This window comes from Vulpes lagopus, chromosome 3 (genome assembly GCF_018345385.1).
Source record: "Vulpes lagopus strain Blue_001 chromosome 3, ASM1834538v1, whole genome shotgun sequence".
NCBI classification, from domain to species: Eukaryota; Metazoa; Chordata; class Mammalia; order Carnivora; family Canidae; genus Vulpes; species Vulpes lagopus.
In genome coordinates this window covers 132,705,085-132,721,899 of record NC_054826.1, presented here as the reverse complement: position 1 = coordinate 132,721,899, position 16,815 = coordinate 132,705,085, and the positions used below count along the sequence as shown (strand labels likewise).

General features: G+C 38.0%; 1 protein-coding gene across 2 annotated transcripts in view; it reads right to left on the bottom strand.

Moving 5' to 3' along the window:
- The window catches only part of VAV3 (vav guanine nucleotide exchange factor 3), a 359,756-nt gene that overhangs the window by 166,953 nt on the left and 175,988 nt on the right, over positions 1-16,815 (bottom strand). For both annotated transcript variants that reach the window (XM_041747830.1, XM_041747829.1), the window contains exons 10-15: positions 14,842-14,937; positions 11,383-11,451; positions 9,203-9,289; positions 5,123-5,208; positions 3,477-3,609; positions 2,991-3,100 (exon numbers count right to left, since the gene is read on the bottom strand). In XM_041747830.1, coding sequence (XP_041603764.1) covers positions 2,991-3,100; positions 3,477-3,609; positions 5,123-5,208; positions 9,203-9,289; positions 11,383-11,451; positions 14,842-14,937 — 581 coding nt within the window. The remainder of the gene's footprint in view (positions 1-2,990; positions 3,101-3,476; positions 3,610-5,122; positions 5,209-9,202; positions 9,290-11,382; positions 11,452-14,841; positions 14,938-16,815) is intronic.

Genomic DNA, 16,815 nt, shown 5'->3' with positions numbered 1-16,815 from the left:
AAATAGACCTGGCAAGCATTTCATCAGTCTTAAAATATCACCTCCCCTGATTTCCCACCACCCTCCCACCGATGCCTCCCTTTCTTTCTTTGAGTTCCTTAAAGCAACACTCCAGAACGCTCAAGAGGACCTGTGTGTCCCATGTTAGTGCTAAAGACACTGGCAGAAACCAGCGTGGGGAGGTACCCAAGGCTTACTGTTGTTCATGGGCTGTCAGGAATGCTGCTGGACTTCTTAGTTTTCTTTTATTCTCCCTGGCTTATAGAATAAGGGTACTAGAACTTTAGATAATGGATAAAATAACAAAATTTGAACAACAGGTAACATCGTAAGCTTCAGAACTCACCTAGATTATCCTATTTTCCTGAACACAAGACAAGCAGGAACTGTCTTACTAAGCAGGGCTTTCCTGCATAACAAGCCTCAAAAAAGAGGGGAGGAAATAAAATAATGGAATATTCTGATGCTTGAGTAAAATCCTGACTAATTTTACTTTGCCATAATTGGCATAATCCCTGCTTATAGAAGCCCTCAACTTCGACTTTGAGCAATTCTCAAAAAAGGTACTTCCACCCTCTCACCATCTGCATGGGCAGTCAATGGAATTCTGAAATACAAACAGCCACTTGGAGGTTTAATTATATTGGTGAGGTGCCTCGAAGATGCTCAAAGATTAAGAATCCCGGTTTCCTATGCGTGGTACAGCCATCTTTCTTGTGGTGAAACAATTTCAATCCACCCATACTCCCATAGGTATACAGCTATAAAGCAGTGACTAGTAGTTGTCTACAAGTGCAAATTTCTCCTTTCTTCCATAAGACAACTTTGATTCTCAGCCAAGCACTATTCTGCCTGGAATAAAGATTGTATTTGCTAGGTTCCCTGTGACAGATGTGGCCACATGACCAAGTTCCAGTCAGTATTATGTAACAGAAGTCTGTGGTGTTATCTGTCTGCAAAGGATGCTTAAAAGTGAGGGGTCACCTTCTGCTGCCTAGGATACAGAGTTTATAACGAGCTCCAGGGCTACCTTGGACAACAAAGTGACAAATCTTGAGTACAGAAGCCAAATGCTGATAATGGACAGCAAAGACCTGAGCCTGGGTCCCTGAGGATACCCAGTGAGCCACCAGGCTACCCCTCATCTACCTACCCCAGATTTTTTTTTAACACAAAAGAGATAAAAGCATCCAACTTATTAAATCTCTGGTATCCAGTGTAAAGCAGTTTGATTTATGGCAACTGCACAAAATGTTAACTGACATGCTTAACATACAGTCTAAGGAGCCTGCATGCTCTGGATAAGAAATGTAACTTCCTTCCTCTGCAGAAATTTTTTCACTCACCTACAGATAATATAGCCAAAGAGAACCCATAAGAAAATACTAGCCTAACATCATTCCCACAAGAGCAAAGGCCTGAGATCAGCCCTGCCTTTGCCCTCTGTCACCAACCCCTGGTAAACAAGCCTACCACTTGAAACCTCGTTAAAACAGCACCCTAGGTTTATGATGTAGCCCACCACCCATAAGACACTGGGCCGATGTCACCAACTTCATCATTCAGGCCCCACCCAGGGGACCTGTAGTGTAGCTGTGGCATCAATGCACACATCTGCTAACCTCTTGTTTCACCATTGTGACCAATAATAATACATTATACGGGCTATAATGGTATACTGGGATGGTGCCTTCAGATTTTGCAAGTCCTCATGAGTACAAGAAGATCCTAAATATAAAACAATATTAGTAATAGTGCTAACAATAAATATCACCTATTGTTCAACACCATGTGACTGCTGGTGTACCATTTGGCGAGCACTCTGCCTGAAACATATTATCTGGAATTCAAAATATTATTATCCTTATTTTACAGAGGAGGAAACCAAGGCTCTGAGAGATAATGAATTTAGCTGAGACTATGCAGCCAACTCACGGCAGTGGTTCTTGCTGAATCCAGAATTGTCTAAGAGCTTAAAACTATTTTAGCAGCACAATCATTCCTCTTTAAATGTTAGATAAAATAATCTCAAGAAAATCTGTTTTTCTCACTTCAGAGCTACACTAAAACATTCTAATCTTGCCCCCATTTTACATTAACATGAGCATTTCTTAAAACAAAGCAAAAGAAGAAACAAACAAAAAGTCTGATAGAATTTGTCCACAAATGGTAAACAGTGCTAGAATACAAATGAAACAAATCACAAAAGTGTTGGTCTGGTTTTTTTTTTTTTTTTTTTGGTTTCTTTTTCTTCTGAATTTCACCTCTGCTAACAGTTTCAATTTCAGGGTGACCTCCATGTTTTCATAATAAGGGTCACTATGGACCTTTTAATCCCAAAACATCAAAACATCAAAACTAAAACGAAACCCCTATAAGAACATGTTCTTGTGTACTTGTGTAATTACATCTCTTTATGCTATTCTCTTTGAAATAGGTCTGACTTATTTCTACATCTTTCTCGAGCTTCCACTTTAATAAAAGGAAAGAACACTGAAAGAAATCAAGCCCTTCAAACATTCACTGAATACATCAAGCATTTATCTAGGACCCAAACCATAAATGAGCTAAAAAAACAAATGAGGGGAAGAAACGCATCTTTCTATTAAGATCTGTATATGGATGAAGGTGTAGGCTTGTGAGCTATTTCTAATTCAAAGAGCTACATAAAATACAGTAATTATATCAAAAGTTTATCATTAAGAATAGTGAATATTTTCACAGGCTGCAGAAAGCTAAAGAATTACAACATGCTCAGGAGAAAGTCAAACAGAAGGTTAGAGCTCCCTCTGTCTTTTTCTTGAAGAAATTTGCCACGACCTCCCTCCCACGTTGCCTGGCCAAGGTCCCAGGCAGAGCTGCGGGCCCCAGGCCCAGTGTCTCCCAGACTCCACACACGCTGCGAGCGCTGGGGCACATTTACTGAGAGTTCATTATTCGTAAGAGATTTCAGTAGTAGACAGAGCACTTTGAAAAGCAGGAATACTCACAAAGCCATTTCAAACTGTTCCAGCCATTTTTTCTTTAAGTCTTTTGTTTTGCAATAAAATTCCAACCCATTCTGTCCTTGGGTGTGGATGAGGTAGAAGCCGTAAGACCACTGTGGAAATTCAGTCTCGGGTTAGCAGGTCCCGTCAGTAACATCGTGCTTCCTAATTCCCTAACCCACCCCACAGGCACCCACAAACCAATCCTAACATCATCGGCATTCAAGCTACGATCAGATTTCTGTAGTCCACGTCGCATCTCTAGCAGCTCTGAGGCCACATGCATCAGAACGCCATGAAGGCACCGGAGATGATCACTGTCAGTGGTGACCCTGTCCGATTATTTCTCACAGAGGCTTGTTCCTAACCAATTTCTAGAAAGACAAAACACCTGCATCGATAAGCCCTCTCACATTAATGCATGAGCATACTTTCCTTGAATATTCAAAGCTATGAGTAAAATATAGTAATTAATTTTCAAAAATTCACCTTTTTATTTTCTTTATCGGTTGTAGGATTGTTGGCTATTTTATACTGCTGAAGATCTATTATTTCCTTCATTTCATAGTTATCGCCTTTCCTTTTACATACAATCACTGCCAAATCAAATAAGAAGATATGCCTAAGAATGAAAGAGAGAGAGAAAGAGATTTAAAATGGTTTTTAAGCATGGATGTTAACTTTTCCTTGGTAAAATCTAATTAAACCGACCAAATATTTTTTTCTTGGAATGAAAAACAAAGGCAGTGTTGCACACAGAAAAGAATGAACTGTGCGTACCCTGGCACTACCCTTTACTGAATGAATGGCCTTAGTCTACCTTAGTTTCATTAAAAAAAAAAATATGCAAAATTATAGTAAGAATATGCACAATACATAGTTGCTGTAAGGAACAACTGAGATAAGCCACAAAGTGTCAATGAGCAATTATCTTTTTTTTTTTTTTTTTAGTTTCAAAGCCAAAACATTTACAGAATAGTAATGACAACAATAGCAGTAAACTTCTGATGTTTCTAGGAGTCGGCCAGAATGTGTTAAGAAGTGTCCATCCCTTTCATAAAGATGACTCATTTAATTTAAATCCTCAGGACCACCTGCTGAGGTATTATTTTCATCCTCATTTTATTGGGGAGGAAACTGAGGATTAAAAAAGTTAAGTAATTTGCTCAAGGCCATAGGGCTAATGAGATGAAGAGCAGGATTCACACCCAGATCTAACTGGAACCTGCACTTTTACCCTCTATGTTGCTCCGCATGATTTTATGGACCACCTGAAATGCAAATTGAACAGCGTATGAGCAAAATGTAAACTAGAAAAATTATGTTTATATTTATGGGTTGATATTTCCCTTAACTGTTAAAAACAATGTAACTGGAGAAAAATAAACCTTGTAATCCTATCGTTCAACACTAATATTTTTTATCTTTTCAAAAATTCTAATTAACATGTATGCATTTTAAAATAATGGTAAAGACAATGATGATACATTCACACAGCTCTAGTCCTGGCATCATTTTCAAAGACTTCTTTCCTGGAGATGCTAAAAAGGATATGGATCTCCTGGGAGCTACCTGTAGAGGCTGGGTATCAAGTTGGAAGCAAAAGCTGACACTGCCCCCTGCTGGCTCACTTTGTCGCTCCAAAGGTTCCAGAAAATGGCCAGTTTAATCAAATGAATCAGATTAGCAATCCTATGTATATAATTTGGGATACCAGGCTAAACTCACTAACCTGAACTTCCCTCAAGAAAATATCATGAAATTTTCCTCACTTAAGACTTCCTTCTTAGGACATCTCGTATTTTTTAGCTGTTTTCAAATGTATCCCAAAAAGAGAAATCTAAAACAATTGTGTTATCTACTACTTTATCTCTACTCTCATTTTAATGTGTCCCTTGGAGCCTCAGCTGACATTCTGTTTGTCATATCCCTTTAAGAACTTAGACAAATCAACAGATACCAGAACAGAGAAGAAAAGACCTAACATATCTATTGGAAAATTTTTAGAAAACCATAGGTTGGTGTGTCTCCTTATTTTTCTTCCTCTGTTTCCCTCCTTTGTCCTAAGAGAACTGTTTTCTCAATCTTCTGATACCACTTATTCTGAAAATCAGTATTTGCTCCTCTTTTCTTACCTTTCCTGTTTCGTATGCTTGTCTAGAGTAGTTATTCGAATTTCACCATCTCCCTGAGGTCGTCCAAAAAGCAAAACTGGTTGGTTCTAAAATATAAAACTTACATGTGTCAGTTTTTTGTAATCATGTAAAAACAAATAAATATTAGCGAGGATATTTGCTAGGGACAGCTACCTTATTACACTACAGGCTTTATCATTTTACATTTTTAGCACACATACCCTAAAAAGCTCAGGTCTACATGATACACTTTTGAAAACAGTCTGTCCTTGGACATCCTTGGGAGTATACTGAGAACATTAATTAATTTTACTTATAACCTGAAGAGGGAAGCTACCAAAAGCAAGAATTAACTGGAAGAACTCAAATCACAACAAAGTTACAGCAACTAACACTTACTGATCACCCACCGTGTGCCAGACACATTAGTAGATATAGGGCAAAATAACCCCGGCTTAGTGGGGGAAAAATATTCACAGAAGTATATAATTATAAATGTGCAATAGCCATGAAGAAAGAGTACAGGAAACATGCATGTTTCCAGGGGCTTAATTTGGTCTAGGAAGTTAAGGATAGCTTCCTTGAGCTAAGATCTCAAGAATGAAAAGTATGACTTAATGGTTAAAAATAATGAACCATTTCCCCAGAGGCTGGCAATAAAAAAAAAAAAATAAGTATTTATGAACACCTACTGTACAAGGTGCTAAGGGGAAAAAGAATTGACTGAAAATTATCATTAGCATCTAGGAAATTACATTCTAATAAAGGAAGCAGCTATGTAATTAACTGTACTACATGAAAGTATAAAAATAGACATTCTCTATCAAGGTCCCCAAGATGTATTTTACAAAATAGAAAACTCCATCCTAAAATTCATAAGGAATCTCAAGGAACTCTTAATAGGTCAAACAATAGGCAAACAACTTGAAAAAGAACAAAGTTGGGGTCTTAGTCTTCCTGATTTCAATACTTATTACAGAACTATGGTCATTAAAACAGTGTGGCATTTGCATAAAGACAGACTTTTAGACCAATGGAACAGAACACCTGGAAATAGGTCCTCATATATATGGCCACAGGATTTTTGAAACTAGTACTAAGACCATTCAGGGGTATGGGACAGCCTTTTCAACAAATGATTCTGGGGAAACTGGATATGCACAAGCAAAAGAATGAAGTTGGAACCTTACCTTATGCAATATACCAAGCTGATTAAAGCGCTAAAAATATTAAACTCTTATATGAAAACACAAGGGAAAAGCTCTGTGACATTGGACTTAACAATGATTTCTTTTCTTAGATATAACATGAAAGCACTGTCAACAAAAGAACAGTAATTCGAAATTGATCAAAATTAAATCTTTTATGCAAAAGATACTATCAACAAAGTGAAAAGGCAACCTACAGAATGGCAGAGAACACTTTCAAACAAAACGTGTGATAAGAATTGGTATCCAGAATATAGAAAGAGCCCCTATAACTCAACAACAACAAAAGCAAGCAATCCTGATTCAAAAATAGGCAAAGGAATTGAATAGAGACTTCTCCAGAAAGATATACAAATGGCCAAAAAAGCATATGAAAAGATATTCAATATTCCTAATCATTAGGGAAATAAAAAGTCAAAACCATAATAGACACTGCTTTGTACCCATTTGGATGGATTGACTTTTTTTTAGAAAGAAGAAGAAAGAAAAGAAAAAGTGTTAGCGAGGATGTGGAGATACTAGAACTTCTGTGTTTGCTGGTGGGAATGTGAAATGGGGCAGTCACTGTGGAAAACAATACAGCCAGTCCTCAAAAAATTAAACCTAGAATTACCATACAATGCAGCAATTCCATTTCTGGGTACATAACCAAAAGAAGTGAAAGCAGGGACTCAAGCATGTATTTGCAGACTCACGTTCATAGCAGCATTATTCACAGTAGCCAAAAGGGGGGAAGAAACCCAAGTGTCCATCAACAGATAATCAAAATGTGTATATACAATCAATGTTAAATTTTAAAACCTTAAAAAGGAAATTCTTTTAAAAAAAATGAAATACATGCTACAACAAGGATGTATACTGAAGACGTTATGCTAAATAAAATATGCCAGTTACAAAAGGTCAAATATTACATGATTCCATTTATTTTAAGATTTATTTATTCATGACAGACACGGTGGGGGGGGGGGTGGCGCAGAGACACAGGCAGAGGGAGAAGCAGGCTCCATGCAGGGAACCCAATGTGGGACTTGATCATGGGTCTCTAGGATCACACTACGGGCCGAAGGTGGCGCTAAACCGCTGAGCCACCAGGGCTGCCCTACATGATTCCATTTATACAAGGTACCTAGAGAAGTTCACAAAGACACAAGTAAAATGGTGGTTGTCAGGGGCTGGGAGGAAGGGGGAATGGAGAGTTAGTGTTGAATGGGTAAAGCTTCATTTCTACAAGATAAAGACAGTTCTGGAGATGGACGGTGGTGTCAGCTGCCCAGCTACATGAATGGATTTAATGTCACAAAACTGTACATTTAAAACTGGCAAATGTCATATATATAGTTTACCACACACACACACATACCATGCTAAATAGCTATCCAGGTAATATGTTAAGGAATTATGAAGGGAAAGTAATAATGAGAGATCAGGGAAAGAATTATTTTAGTTGGACCTTGAAGGAATTTGCTAGAAAATAATGGGAAGACATTCTAGGCTTTGACAATTTATCATCAAAGGCAGAATGATAAAAATGTGTGGCAAATTAGAGACCTTACAACACAGCAGGAGACCTGCAAAGTCAAGTACATGGGCAGGTACTAGCTGGATGAGTTCAGGAAAGTAGCTTAAGCCCAAATCACCAAGGGCTTTAAATATCATGCTGAATCCCAAAGGCAACAGCAAATGTTGACAAGGTTGGAAAGAGAATGAATCGCAAAGTCCATTTGGAAATGCAACTTTGTGAAGGAATGACTGGAGGCTTCTGTGACTGGAAGGCAGCAGATGGGGTCCTGGAAGGGGGATGTGACTGTACATGTGAAAAGAAACAGGCTCAAGATATTCCAGAGAAGGCAGCAATAAAATTGCTCGACCAAGAAAAGTATCTTTCCTTCAAACAGGCATCTCTATTTTCACTGCCCACAGCTCCATCCAGGCCTCCACCAACTCTTTCTTAAGACCACCACCTCAACAACTTGTTGACTAGCCTGCCTGCTAAAAGGGTTTTCTTGAAATGTAAATCATAATGAAACTCTCCTACAGAAACCTTTACTGGCTTCCCACTGTAATCACAGTAAAAACCCCGGCTCAGTGCCCAGGCCTACAAGGCTGTGGGACATAGTCCTCCCACCCTCCTCTCTCCCATCTCAGACCCATCAGTCTTCCCCTCACTCACCCAGCCACTCTTGCCTTTCAACCTTCTTGAACACCCCAGGTTCTTACCCATCTCTGGACATTTCATTTGCTATGGCTTCTACCTGGAATTTCCTCCCCAGATCTCTGTACCACTGGCTGCTTCTTATGCTTCAGGTGCAAGAGGCAAATGACCCAGAAGAACTTTTTCTAATCATCTTATCTAAACTAGGACTCTCCTTATTGTCCTCTGTTGTCCCGCCCTGTTCACAGCAGAAATCTCAGTACAGCATTTTTAAACTCTCTTTTCACTCCTTCCTCAACCATGAGACCACATTGTTCATAGTTACAGCCCCAGCCCCAAGCAAAATGTCTGGCACACAGTAGTCACCCAGTGAATATGTATAAAATTAATAGATTAACAGGAATGAGCCCAGAGTGTGTATATATATGGTAAGGGAAAGAAAAGAAAAAAACTGAACTCCAATGTCTAGAATCTGTACAGCCAGAGGAAGAGGCATAGTGTGATTAAGGAGAGAGAGATAAGCCGTGGTGGAAAGTCCTTACAATGTTACATGTATCGCAGGTGCCACGAGACACCTGTGTGGATGCTGCCAACCAAGAATCAGAAACAAACCTACAACAACAGAAACGTCAAGGTAAACAATCTTTTCTTCAAAAACAACTCGTTGAATGTCCTCTGATTTGTGGGTGAGGGAAGATGGAGAGAAAGATAATTACATACCAGATTTTCTATAGATAGCTGAAACTGTTTAATTTCACGAAGAGTCTCATTATCTCTTTTTACTTCATTCACATATTGTGCCAAGTCCTAAGGAATAAAGGGAAGGGTACAAAAAGAAGTCATGATAAGACTGGAGAAGAGACGAAAACTGAAAGAAAACACATCATTAATTTCATTAGTAGTAAAAGTAATCACCCTAACTTTTCAATGACAATAAAATAAATGTCCAATCAATCAAAGCTGCAACTCAAAAGCCATTTTAAAATGTCTGGAGTACAGCTGGGAAGACTGAAGAGTTGTCATTTACCACACCTCTGAGAAGAACAAGGATAAAAAACAAAAACAAAATCTGCTACCATACACAACAACAAAAGGAAACTAGGTCAGGAGAATGTAAATTCCAGACACGTTAATAACTGACCTTGAGAGAATTACATTTTTACATGGGTGAGAATAAGGTCAATAATGCAATAATGAAGGATTAGCAGGGAGAAAAAAGTAACTAAAAGTTAGACAGTGAATCCAGCAGGACTGTTTTCTGCAACCAGTTAGTGTCTTGGTTCCTAAGAGCATTTGGTCAAGGCAGCCAGTTCAATTTTAAAGACTTAATGAAGGAAAAGCAAAAGAGAGGAGAAAAACCTCAGAGCACCAAAATGAATTAAAAGCAGACAAACAATGCTGGACACGGTTCTCCATGTGCCTTCTTCACCTACTTAAAAATGTCTTTTCTCATATTTGAGGAAACATTAGCTAATCTCTCCATACTGTAAGTTGCTATTTTTATTATATGTGCTCTAGATTTTCCTGTTTTCTGGGTTTTCTTTTTTCTCTACCCTCTTAAATTCATCTGCAACAGCAGGAACAGAACCCTGACCAAAAGCAGTTCCTAACTTTGTTCTAAATGAAAGTCTGACTTTTCAGAGGGTGTATCTATAAATGACTTTTTTTAAAAATTGGGAACTTTGTATGACTTCTGAAAACAGTAACAAATAATTGTGTGATATTTCCTGCCAAGGTACTAAAATCAGCTCAACAGCAGAGCTAATGCTGAAACCACACAGGGACTCACTCAGAGAAGTCATTATTAGCACTGCTCTGAGTAGAGTCATGTTGGCATTTTGTTTGGAGAACAAATATCTGCATGTGTTTTAAGGTAGGGGCACGTATTTCTAAGTCAATGTTCAACACCACGTAGAGACTGAGGTTTTACAGATTCCCCAATATACTTAAAAGTCTGCCTTTATCTACGTCTAGTTCTTGATTTTCAGATTTACCTACAATAGAAACCCAAACTGAAATCCACTTGTGGCATCCACAGAGGTAAGCGGGACAGATACCCTCCCTTGAGGAAAAGAAGTCCCATTGGTGTTCTGAAGTCACCAGCTGACCCGCTGCTTACACAAGCCAACAGTTTCCTACTAGTCACCACAAAAGGAATGTGAAATAAAACCATTAAATCATTCCCAGTTGTAATAAAAGTTGTCATACTTTCATAAATAGCAAAAGCTATCTTAATACACCTCATGGTTTTATGTATCTTTGTCTAACAATTGAATTCATGCAGGGATATCTATTTTCAGTTAAAAATATCCATTTCTCTGGGGCACCTGGGTGGCTCTGTCAGTTAAGCATCTGACTCTTGGATCCCCGGGTGGCGCAGCAGTTTGGCGCCTGCCTTTGGCCCAGGACACGATCCTGGAGACCCGGGATCGAATCCCACGTCGGGCTCCTGGTGCATGGAGCCTGCTTGTCCCTCTGCCTGTGTCTCTGCCTCTCTCTCTCTCTCTCTCTCTGTGTGACTATCATAAATAAATATAAAAAAAATTTAAAAAAAAAAAAAAAGCATCTGACTCTTGATTTCAGCTCAGGTTAGGATCTCAGGGTCATGAGGTCAAGCCCCGCATCAGGGTCCATGGGCTTGGTGCTCAGCAGGGAGTTTAGTCTACTTGAAGATTTTCTCCCTCTGCCCTCCCCCGACTTGTGCACACTCTCTCCCTCTAAAATAAATACATAAATCTTTACAAAAAATATCCACCTCTCCCCACCAAATGCAAAGCTATACTAATACTTAACATGCTATAACATATTAGCAAATCACACGTATTTATTAGCAATTTGTACTTTCTTGTTTTTAGGCAGGAATAAAAAATACAAAGAAGTTAATGACACCTTTGCCTTACCTTCATTGCATCAAGAGCCAGTTTCAGATTTGCCTTCTCCATAGGATCAGTAGTATGTTTGACCAATTCCTATTTGGAAGACACAGTTCAATAATACTTTCTTCAATTAAAACCAAAATATCAGAAAGAAAATATTTTTTTAAATAATGCATTTTTATCACTATTTATACCATAATGTAATAAATCTGGTACAACCTAACTAGGTTCTGTTTTCATTAAAAAAAAAAAAATCTCAAACTGGGCAGCTCAGGTAGCTCAGCGGTTTAGCGCTGCCGCCTTTGGCCCAGGGTGTGATTCTGGAGACCCGGGATCGAGTCCCACGTCGGGCTCCCTGCATGGAGCCTGCTTCTCCCTCTGCCTGTGTCTCTGCCTCTCTCTCTCTCTGTGTCTCTCATGATTAAATAAATAAAGCATTAAAAAAATTTTTGAAAGAATTCTATTCCCTGCCATTACACTGACATCCTTCTCAAAGGTCATGGAAGGTCCCTTCATTGCCAACTGATTCTGATGGTTACTCCTCTCCCTTGGCTTCCGGGATATTAGAATCTTTTGTTTGTTGCTATTATCGTTGTTGGTTAGTCCATCTTAAATTTCTGCCTATTCACCAGTCTTTCATACCTTCTTCTTTATCTGCAACTTGGAAAGTTACCATTCCCTAGATTTACACCTTAGTCTTCTGTTACTCTTCCTAAACATACTCTACAAATTCTATCACAACCATTGCCATAATGTCAACGCTCACCTAATAAGACAATCCCTCTCAAAGCAATGTGCTCAACCCAGAACTCACGGAGTCCCAGACTCTTCTCTCCAATTAAACAGTTCCACCTGGGTATCTATCTCACAAGCTCGTCTAACCCAACAATTCCAAACTTAAGGCACCTTTACCCACAACTCTACTCTGGTTCCTGTTTATGCTTTATTGAATGATGGTACCTCCATCAGTGGAGTCACTTAAGCCAAAACCTAAGAAGTGTCCCAGGTACCCCTCTCCCATACTATGTTCCGGTGATACTGACTTTGACCTTTCCCCCTGGAAACCATCCTCACTGCCACTACACTGGTTCAAGGCCTTATGCTTTTTCAAATGGGTTATTATAAATGGGCCTTTGACCTGTAGCCTCTCTGGACTACACTCTATTCATTCTATTGACAGCAGAGCTGGGTTTCTAATATATAAATTGGATTCTGTCTCTACCCTATTTAGACTTTTGTGATGCCCACGAAAGCTTCAGCTCGTCATCCATACCTCTTAGATCCTCTGTGGTCTGAATTCTGCAAACCCATCCCAACTTTTCTCTCCACTCCACCCAAACAACCTATATCCCATCCACACTAAATTAACCGCAATTCTCAAAATACATTCTACTGTCTGATCTCATTAGGCACACTGTTGGCTCTCCTTGATATACTTATGGAACTCTTACTGCTCCCTTCACAACCAGTTCAAGAATCACTCAAACATTTCTGCTGAGGTCCATATTAATAGTGTTTCTAGTTATAAAGAGGACCTATAGCCATGAGATTTTTAAGTATAATAAACTTGTCCAAGTGATATTCTTTTATTTCTATTTTTACTTTTCCTTTATTAAATAATGATATTAAATTATTCTCAGTTTCAAATCCCTCACTCTCAAATATTCTAATTTTATAAATCTGGGATTTCAAACCATAAAGCATTTCAAAAATTATTTCCCCATTAAAGTACAGCAGTAAGTAGGAAATGCTCAAATTCATTTATTCAACAAATGTCTAAACATTAGACAAATTCTACCCTACACTATCAAGATGGAAAAACATTTCTAGGGCAGCCCCGGTGGCTCAGTGGTTTAGTGCCACCTTCAGCCCAGGGTGTGATCCTAGAGATCCAGGATCAAGTCCCACGTCAGGCTTCCTGCATGAAGCCTGCTTCTCCCTCTGCCTGTGTCTCTGCCTCTCTCTCTCTCTCTCTCTGTCTCTCATGAATAAATAAATATATTTTTAAAAACCACACATTTCTATAATTTTGTCTATCTGTGGTGCCCCAAATAAAAACTTCCCTATTTTAAAACATCATAAAACTAAAAATTCTTTAGAAATTTAAAATATAAAACACTCCAGGAGGAATTAAGAAAAAAGTCTGCTCAATTTCAAAAAGGTATAGCTAGGATCCCTGGGTGGCGCAGCGGTTTGGCGCCTGCCTTTGGCCCAGGGCGTGATCCTGGAGACCTGGGATCGAATCCCACATCGGGCTCCCGGTACACGGAGCCTGCTTCTCCCTCTGCCTGTGTCTCTGCCTCTCTCTCTTTCTCTGTGTGACTATCATACATAAATAAAAAAAAAATTAAAAAAACAAAAAGGTATAGCCAAAAAAATAGTAAAAATAATAATAAAAAAAAAGTTATAGCCATATTTTATGCTTTTATAAGTCTCTCTAGAACTTTATAAATGACCATAATAGATATTTCTTGAAAACTGCACCTTTTAAATTCTTCAATTGACATTTGACTATACCAAAGTTACAAAATAAATTATCTTATTTTGGACATGTTTTTGGTTTCATGATGTCCCAGAAACTGATTGCTTACGTCTTCCTTATTATTTTTTCATAAAATCCAATTTGATTAAGTTGCTTTGAGTTTAGGTCTCATAAATGTTTTAATGCATTTTAAAGAAATAATCAGGGTTTGAATTTTTCTGATTTCTCAGTAGAACAAAAATAGAGATGACTAATAATTTTGCAACTACAGTCCAAGGAATTTAATATACAAGATGTATAAAGCGCAGCAGACTCAAAATTGTATTTCACATACAGGTAGTAGATCTTTTTAAAATGACATTTCACAAGCATCAGCAGAGTTGACAGACTAATACTGTAAGACATTTCCTTGGAGCAGAACTAATGAGCCTCCTGGTACAGCCATCAAATTAAATTTATAAGACTCTCCACCCTCATTAGAGGACTAACTGTGGAAACCATAAGCTTTGTGGTTATAACAAGAATCACTTCAAAATAAATGTACTCTTATTATAATTTACTACAGCAGAAAGCAGCATGGAATGGGACAGAACTTAGTTTATGGTTATAACGCAAAAAGTCCAAAACACTTGACCTGCCAAAAACCAGGGGTATTGCAGCTTTGAGATTCTAACAAATGATTCCCGCTAACCAAAGAAGACTTGGTCAGAGGCATCTTTTCATTCTGTCTTCTTTTTTTTTTTTTTAGATTTTTTTGGAGCCAGTTCTGTTTGAAGGACACCAAAAGTGACTTTGTGCAAGATACAGAATCATCTTTGCTAAAAGGAAGAAAAAGATTCCAGCTGTTCCGTTAGTTCCCACTTAGCTATACTCATCATTGAAAATCTAAGGGGATAACGACCCCAGACATGGAGTATCTGGAGCATAATTGATGCTGCATGAATATTTTCTTAAATGAATAAGTGAAAAAATAAACAAACTGATGGTTTTAAGTTACATACCTGGAGGAGAAGGTGATACTTTAAAACACGCTGCATAGGAACCACAAGCAAATCTCGAAGAGTGAATTTTCCATTATTTGCTCTTTTGGAACATTCCTAATGAAATGTTTTTTAAAAACTTTTTTTAAAACTTTGTTAGTTTTATCAAAGGGAGTCATGAAGCAAACATTAAAAGATGTCGAGGCCATAAACAAAACTGTTAATATAATAAACATCCTGTTATTTTCCTTCTTAATAATCCCTTCTGAAAATAAAAAGTATTTAATAAAAAACCAAAAAAACAAACTTTGTAGCATTTCAACTCTAAAATGAATCATTAAGTAGAACTACATTAGCATGAAATTTATTTTCTCTAATGGCCCTCTAGGGTCTTCTTCTACTAACCCTTCTAGCTCTACCTTCTACTAGTTACCCGTAGCCAGCCTATGGGCCAGGCATCAAGAAAAATGATACTCCTCAAACTGGCCATGTGCCTTCCCCACTGGCATGTCTTCGTTCATTCTGTTCTTTCCAACCATCATGTGCTTTGTCCAGTTTCCAAAAAAAATCCATCCTCTTCAAGAACTATACATCAAGGCCTTTTGTGATAATCCCAATCAAAACTGTGTTCCCTCTCTATGCCTTGTGTGCATTTTAACTGTTGTTGTATGCATATCTTCCCCAATATATCTTATATAGCTTTAAGAATCTAGTCTTGCTTAATAAGTATTTGTGAAACTGAATGAAATGGAATGATCAATTCTAAAAATTTGCTAATAAACCTACTATTGGATTCAAAGTTTCAAAAGCCTCATTAAAAAAAAAAAACTCACATTCTCCTTTTTCAAAAGTTTATCTAAAAATAGTATTGACTTGTGTTCTTTTGACATTACCTAGGACTTTGAGGAAAGTACTTGGAAGTATCAAAGAATGAATTTAAATCAAGGCTTGGCTGCATGACCTTGAACAAGTTGCTTTTTCTGATTTTACTGTTTCTCACACATTTGTGATCAAATTTTAAAAAATAACAAAGTTCCATAAAATTATTGTTAGTTAGAAACTAAGTCCAAAACCCTCAAACAACTGCACATCCCACCCAGAACAAGGAATTTTCCAGTTCATAGAAAGAGTTGCATTCAAGAAAATATTGCTTTGTTCATAAGTTTGTTTCCTCTTTGCCTACACTTAGCTTTCTGGCACATGGAAAGATATATTATCAGGAGCTATAAAGTAAACTCCATTAGCTCTAATGACCATAGTGACTTAATGAGTATTTGATTACAGGTCTTAAGCAAGAACTGGGGACATCTGGACATGTTAGCTCGTGTCTTGTCAATTGCTGCAGTTCACTAGGAAGAATAACTATTTCAACTGATCTCTTGCTTCTACAGATTGTAGAGAGTTCTGGATCATGGGTCTCAAAATAGGAGGTTAAGCTGTTAAGATTATTGTAATGAATGAGTCTCATCTCCCTAGCTGCATTTTAAGCTCCATGGAACTGAGGTTATATCTTACACTTCATGTATATACATGCCATTTTAGCAGTGTTAGGGAGAGAAATGCTATACATTTAAAATTCACTTTGTCATGTTATAGAAGTCAGTTTAAAACTGCTGGGGAAATAATTAGTTCCTTGAAGTTCTTCGAAGTTACAGTCTCAGGAAGCAAAAAAAAACTAACATTGCTGGCATTTCCTATAACAAGGGGCAGTCTGAGTCTGAGATGTAAAATGCTTATTAGTATTGAAAGCAAATAAAGGGTAGAAATGAGTCTTCCAAAACATCCAGTCACATGCTTAGTTGAACTCCAATTCTACCTGAGAAGAAACTAAATAGAATAGAGATGAGCCAGCTTACAGGACAAGATAAAGAGACTCTGTTACCTTTGCCCTATGTTATCTTGGTTCCAAAGTAGAGAAGAAAAAAGACAAAAATCAGTAAGAGCAAAAACAACCACACAACTGAAGACATGAGGAGCCTGGGTGGCTTGGTCAGT